Source organism: Branchiostoma floridae, chromosome 2 (assembly GCF_000003815.2).
Source record: "Branchiostoma floridae strain S238N-H82 chromosome 2, Bfl_VNyyK, whole genome shotgun sequence".
NCBI lineage: Eukaryota > Metazoa > Chordata > Leptocardii > Amphioxiformes > Branchiostomatidae > Branchiostoma > Branchiostoma floridae.
In genome coordinates, this window is record NC_049980.1 from 34,681,390 (window position 1) to 34,688,297 (window position 6,908).

Consider the following 6,908-nt stretch of genomic DNA (forward strand, 5'->3'; position numbering starts at 1 on the left):
AACAAATGGCACGAAAGAGAAGAAGATATGCGAATGAGAAACAGATGCGCGAAAGAGAAACAGATGCGCGAAAGAGAAACAGATGCGCGAAAGAGAACCAGATGCGCGAAAGAGGAACAGATGCGCAAAAGAGAAACAGATGCGCGGACGAGAAGAAGGTGCGCTAGACAGAAACAGATGCGTGAAAGAGAAACAGATGCGCGAAAGAGAAACAGATGCGCGGACGAGAAGAAGGTGCGCTAGACAGAAACAGATGCGTGAAAGAGAAACAGATGCGCAAAAGAGAAACAGATCCGCGAAAGAGAAACAGATGCGCGAAAGAGAAACAGATGCGCGAAAGAGAAACGGATGCGCAAGAGAGAAACGGATGCGCAAGAGAGAAACAGATGCGCAAAAGAGAAACAGGTGCGCTAGACAGAAACAGATGCGCAAAAGAGAAGCAGGTGCTCTAGACAGAAACAGATGCGCAAAAGAGAAACAGATGCGCGAAAGAGAAGCAGGTGCGCTAGACAGAAACAGATGCGCGAAAGAGAAGCAGGTGCGCTAGACAGAAACAGATGCGCGAAAGAGAAACAGATGCGCTAAAGAGAAACAGATGGGCGAAGGAGAAACAGATGAGCGAAAGAGAAACAGATGCGCGAAAGAGAAACAGATGCGCAAAAGAGAAGCAGATGCAAGAAAGAGAAGCAGATGCGCTAGACAGAAACAGATGCGCAAAAGAGAAACAGATGCGCAAAAGAGAAACAGGTGCGCAAGAGAGAAACAGATGCGCAAGAGAGAAACACATGCGCAAAAGAGAAGCAGGTGCGCTAGACCGAAACAGATGCGCGAAAGAGAAGCAGGTGCGCGAAAGAGAAACAGATGCGCAAAAGAGAAACAGATGTGCGAAAGAGAAACAGATGCGCTAGACAGAAACAGATGCGCGAAAGAGAAGCAGGTGCGCTAGAGAGAAACAGATGCGTGAAAGAGAAACAGATGCGCAAAAGAGAAACAGATGCGCGAAAGAGAAGCAGGTGCGCTAGACAGAAACAGATGCGCGAAAGAGAAATAGATGCGCAAAAGAGAAACAGGTGCGCTAGATAGAAGCAGGTGTGCTAGACAGAAACAGATGCGCAAAAGAGAAACAGATGCGCAAAAGAAACAGATGCGCAAAAGAGAAACAGATGCGCAAAAGAGAAATAGATGCGCGAAAGAGAAGCAGGTGCGCTAGACAGAAGCAGGTGCACGAAAGAGAAACAGATGTGCAAAAGAGAAGCAGGTGCGCAAAAGAGAAGCAGGTGTTCTTGACAGAAACAGATGCGCGAAAGAGAAACAGATGTGCAAAAGAGAAACAGATGCGCGAAAGAGAAGCAGATGCGTGAAAGAGAAACAGATGCGCGAAAGAGAAACAGATGCGCGAAAGAGAAACAGATGCGCGAAAGAGAAACAGATGCGCGAAAGAGAAACAGATGCGCAAAAGAGAAACAGATGCGTGAAAGAGTAACAGATGCGCGAAAGAGAAACAGATGCGCGAAAGAGAAACAGATGCGCAAAAGAGAAACAGATGCGCGAAAGAGAAGCAGGTGCGCTAGACAGAAACAGATGCGCGAAAGAAAAATAGATGCGCAAAAGAGAAACAGGTGCGCTAGACAGAAACAGATGCGCAAAAGAGAAGCAGGTGCTCTAGACAGAAACAGATGCGCAAAAGAGAAACAGATGCGCAAAAGAGAAGCAGGTGCTCTAGACAGAAACAGATGCGCGAAAGAGAAACAGATGCGTGAAAGAGAAACAGATGCGCGAAAGAGAAGCAGATGCCCGAAAGGAGAAACAGATGCGCTAAAGAGAAGCAGATGCGCTAGACAGAAACAGATGCGCGAAAGAGAAGCAGGTGCGCAAAAGAGAAACAGATGCGCAAAAGAGAAGCAGGTGCGCTAGACAGAAACAGATGCGCGAAAGAGAAACAGATGTGCGAAAGAGAAACAGATGCGCGAAAGAGAAACAGATGCGCTAAAGAGAAGCAGATGCGCTAGACAGAAACAGATGCGCGAAAGAGAAGCAGGTGCGCAAAAGAGAAACAGATGCGCAAAAGAGAAGCAGGTGCGCTAGACAGAAACAGGTGCACTAGACAGAAACAGGTGCGCTAGACAGAAACAGGTGTGCTAGATAGAAGCAGGTGTGCTAGACAGAAACAGATGCGCAAAATAGAAACATGCGCAAAAGAGAAACAGATGCGCAAAAGAGAAACAGATGCGCGAAAGAGAAGCAGGTGCGCTAGACAGAAACAGATGCGCGAAAGAGAAATAGATGCGCAAAAGAGAAACAGATGCGTGAAAGATTTGTTAATGTTTCCCCTGCAGATGGCGTATGTGGTGTTCCTGATGCTGTTTAACTACGTGGTGCTGGTGTTGATTGTTGTGCAGATGGCATATGTGGTGTTGATTGTTATGTGTTTGTTCTGCAGATGGCGTATGTGGTGTTCCTGATGCTGTTTATCTACGTGGTGCAGATGTTGATTGTTAATGTTTCCCCTGCAGATGGCGTATGTGGTGTTCCTGATGCTGTTTAACTACGTGGTTCTGGAGCGGACCGGACCATTCCCCGGCTGGGAGGAGTGGTACATCATTGCTTACATCGTCACTCTGGCTGTGGAGAAAGTCAGGGAGGTGCGAAATCTTCCTGTCATCTTAGAAGTCTTATATCGTTCGTTCGTCTCATAGCCTTTTGGAAGTCTTATATAGGTTGGGCAAAAACAAGACATTAGCAGTCCCTGTCAAAAGAAAATGACATCTATAGCTTTCACTGTTGCTGTTCACTCCCAGAAGGAGAAGCTTTTCCTAGTTTTAAGTGTTTTTAAGTTTGCAGTTGGAGCAATTCCGTATTAAAAACTTGTGCACTCGTAATTTGTGAAATGCAAAAGTAAGACCTGCACATTCGTCAAGCATTTCAATATTTAAGGTAGCTTTATCTAGTAGCATCCCAAAAGTGATCATCATTGCTCTGCTATTGTGTTTTCTGCTAGATTCGAGTGTCATAGCCCAGCAAGTTGACCCAGAAGATTGGGGGTCTGAACTGGGACTATCTGATGTACAGTTTCTGTAATATTACCTAAATGTGCACATGTCCTGGTGTCGGAGCCCAGTAAGTTGACCCAGAAGTTCTGGGCTTGGTGAGACGACAACTGGAACTACATGTATCTGATGTATAGTATACATGTATCTATGATGTATACATGTTATATCATGATACCACTAATGTCATATCCTAAATGTATCCCCCCAGATCCTAGTGTCGGAGCCTAGTAAGCTAACTCAGAAGTTCTGGGTCTGGTGGGACGACAACTGGGACTGTCTAATGTATACACATATCTATGATGTATACAATGTTGTATCATGATATAACTGCTACCTAAATGTGCCCATGTCCCCCAGATCCTAGTATCGGAGCCCAGTAAACTAACCCAGAAGTTCTGGGTCTGGTGGGACGACAACTGGAATCGCTGCGACACCATCGCCATCCTGGCCTTCCTGGTGGGCGTCGGCCTGCGTTTCCATGACAACACCATCCCGTACGGCCGCGTGCTCTACTGCGTGGACATCATCTTCTGGTACATCCGGCTGCTGGACATTCTCTCCGTCAACAAGTACCTGGGACCCTACGTCATGATGATAGGAAAAATGGTGGGTTTTGATCAATCAATCTATCAATCAATTAATCAATACCTGGGACCCTACGTCATGATGATCGGCAAAATGGTGGGTTTCTATCAATCAATCAATCAATCAATCAATACCTGGGACCCTACGTCATGATGATCGGCAAAATGGTGAGTTTCTATCAATCAATCAATCAATTAATCAATAAACTAGTACCTGAGACCTTACGTCATGATGATAGGCAAAATGGTGGGTTTCTATCGATCAATCAGTTGATCAATCAATAAACAAGTACCTGGGACTCTACGTGTGATCATGAATATATATGTTGAGTTTCAATCAATAAATCAATCAATCTATCTATCAGATGGTCAATCAGTAGGTACCTTGACCCAACATCATCACGATTCAGAAAATTCTGGGTTTATCAATTCACGAACAACTGGAACATGCTACATGAGAAGTTGCTTTAGATTTATGAAATTTTAAAAAAATGACGAGGTAATGGTAAAACCCGATCCTTCTAACCCTGTCCCCCTCCCAGATGGTGGACATGCTGTACTTTGTCATTATCATGCTGATCGTCCTGATGAGCTTCGGAGTCGCCCGACAGGCCATCCGCCATCCCGACGAGGACCCGTCATGGACAAGTGCCAAAAACATCTTCCTCGAGCCCTACTTCATGTTGTATGGGGAGGTCTATGCTGGCTCTATTGATCGTGAGTGAAGATATTGTCCACTTTCGTAAGCAGATGTCAATATTAGTTTCATGGTTGAGCTTAGATGACACGCATTGAAGATTTTCCAAATATCTTATGTAGAAATCTGAAGGCAATAGAATGAGGGGGATTGGCTCTGCCTTCGGTTACTGCTCTCTAGACACCGTGAACTGACATGTTTTACCCGTTTTCAGCCCCGTGAAGAATGCTCTTCCTTCCATTACCATTTGCTAGACACAATAGTCTAACAATTTTCCCTGTTCACAGCCCCCTGTGGTCTGAAGAACGCAGACGGCAGCCCCCAGGTGGGTTCTGACGGGAACCTGGTGCCAGACTGCATCCCCGGTGCCTGGATCACTCCAGCCATCATGAACCTGTAACTAGATATACTAACATGTTTCCCTGTTCACAGCCCCGTGTGGCCTCAAGAACGCAGACGGCAGCCCCCAGGTGGGTTCTGATGGGACCCCGGTCCAAGACTGCATCCCTGGCGCCTGGATCACCCTTCTGTTACTGCTCCCTAGACACAGTGTTCTAACATGTTTCCCTGTTTGCAGCGCCGTGTGGCCTGAAGAACGCAGACGGCAGCCCCCAGGTGGGTTCTGACGGGACCCCGGTCCCAGACTGCATCCCCGGAGCCTGGATCACCCCAGCAATCATGACCCTGTACCTCCTGGTGGCCAACATCCTGCTCATCAACCTCCTCATTGCTGTCTTCAAGTGGGTGCCAGTTTTTCTTATCTTTTAGTTTTGTTTTGAATAAGTGGTAAAACACCTTTAATAGGGTTTCCAGTCACAGCGCACATATAGTGCACCGTCAGTGTATTTCATGTGTGCAGCAATATATGATTGATCGCTGTGTAAAATTAAGGTAAAATTGAGAAACGCCTCGGACTTCAAACTTACTAAAATTATAGTATGTATTATGGTGGCTGTAGCAATGTTAAAATTTTGTGCTAATTATTGCTCATTAAAATGTTTTGTACAGTAAGTACAACCTGTGTAGAACCAAGTAGCAAGAAGAAGCCACACTTTTAGACTAAATTTGTGATATTTTCATAGACATGTTTTGTCTTTGTTGTGACCTGTACTTAGCTGGGTTGGGCAAAAATGTACAATAATTTGAAGGAACGTCTTCATTCATTCATCATTGTTTCTGAACAGTGCCTTCTTTTGCAAGGCTGGAATCTATCTACTACTGACTGTAAAATACATTACATGAAAGTTCAAAACCTTTGTGTCTTTTTGCTTGCAGCAACACGTTCTCCCAGATCAAGACCATCTCCAACCAGGTGTGGAGGTTCCAGCGTTTCCACCTGATCATGGAATACGAGCAGCGCCCCATGCTGCCCATGCCTCTCACCATCCTGTACCACATCTACATGCTTCTGAAATACCTGGTCTGTGTGTGCTCACGGTGCAGGCACAACAACCTCTACAGCGACAAGGGACTCAGTAAGTAACCACCTCACTCACTCATTCATACTCTCTCTCTCTCACTCACTCACTCACGATCCTGTACCACATCTACATGCTGCTCAAGTACCTGGTCTGTGTGTGCTCACGGTGCAGGCACAACAACCTCTACAGCGACAAGGGACTCAGTAAGTAACCACCGTACTCATTCTCTCACTCACTCACTCACCCACTCACTCACTCACACACTCATGCACACACTCACTCACACACACTCATCACTCACTCACGATCCTGTACCACATCTACATGCTTCTCAAGTACCTGGTGTGTGTGTGCTCACGGTGCAGGCACAACAACCTCTACAGCGACAAGGGACTCAGTAAGTAACCACCTCACTCACTCACTCACTCACTCACTCACTCACTCACACTCACTCACTCACTCACTCACTCACTCACCCACCCACTCACTCACTCACCCACCATCCTGTACCACATCATTTTTTACAAGGACAGCTAGATGTAGTGCAAAGTACTGCCTTCATGTAACTTCTGAATGTATGAAACTTCTTGTTAAAACTAGCACACTTGTGTCCCTACAGAACTGTTCCTGTCAGACGATGATGTAGAGAGGCTTCATGACTTTGAGGAAGAGTGTGTGGAGGAGTACTTCAGGGAGAAGGAAGACGCCTACGGCTCCTCCACTAACGAGAGGATCAGGATGACGCAGGACAGGTAAGTCACAGGAAACCAGAAACTATCCAGTTAGGTCCCTGACGCATACATACTTATATATAATAGTCTGTAAAATCTATTCTTCAACACTGCCCTTGGGAAAGGTACTTCATGCATCTTTCCTCATTCTACCCGAGTGTAAAAATGGGTCCTTTGGTTGTGGAGTTAAAAGGCGGTGGGAGGAGAGGGTTGGGTTGTGCCTTCCAAAACCCTGCCCTAAACACAGTGGATAACAAGCCACCGCCACTACGGCCTCAAACACTTTACCTTATTAACTTCCAGAGTGGAGCACATTGTCTTTAGTTTTTAATACCTACATGGTCAAGCATGTTATGCAGTACTGTGGTTTTTCATTTTCTTCAAATATGTACAAGATAAGCCAAAAATAGTTACTCAAGCAACTG

At 45.8% G+C, this 6,908-nt stretch overlaps 1 protein-coding gene across 1 annotated transcript in view; it reads left to right on the forward strand.

Moving 5' to 3' along the window:
* Nucleotides 1–6,908, forward strand: part of LOC118409225 (transient receptor potential cation channel subfamily M member 1-like) — a gene marked incomplete in the record, with an annotated part of 118,080 nt that overhangs the window by 97,996 nt on the left and 13,176 nt on the right. Inside the window, 9 exon segments of the mRNA XM_035810093.1 lie at nucleotides 2,514–2,642; nucleotides 3,408–3,656; nucleotides 4,177–4,351; nucleotides 4,619–4,727; nucleotides 4,895–5,071; nucleotides 5,607–5,806; nucleotides 5,961–6,149; nucleotides 6,372–6,504; nucleotides 6,787–6,798. Of these exon segments, the coding sequence (XP_035665986.1) occupies nucleotides 2,514–2,642; nucleotides 3,408–3,656; nucleotides 4,177–4,351; nucleotides 4,619–4,727; nucleotides 4,895–5,071; nucleotides 5,607–5,806; nucleotides 5,961–6,149; nucleotides 6,372–6,504; nucleotides 6,787–6,798 (1,373 nt within the window).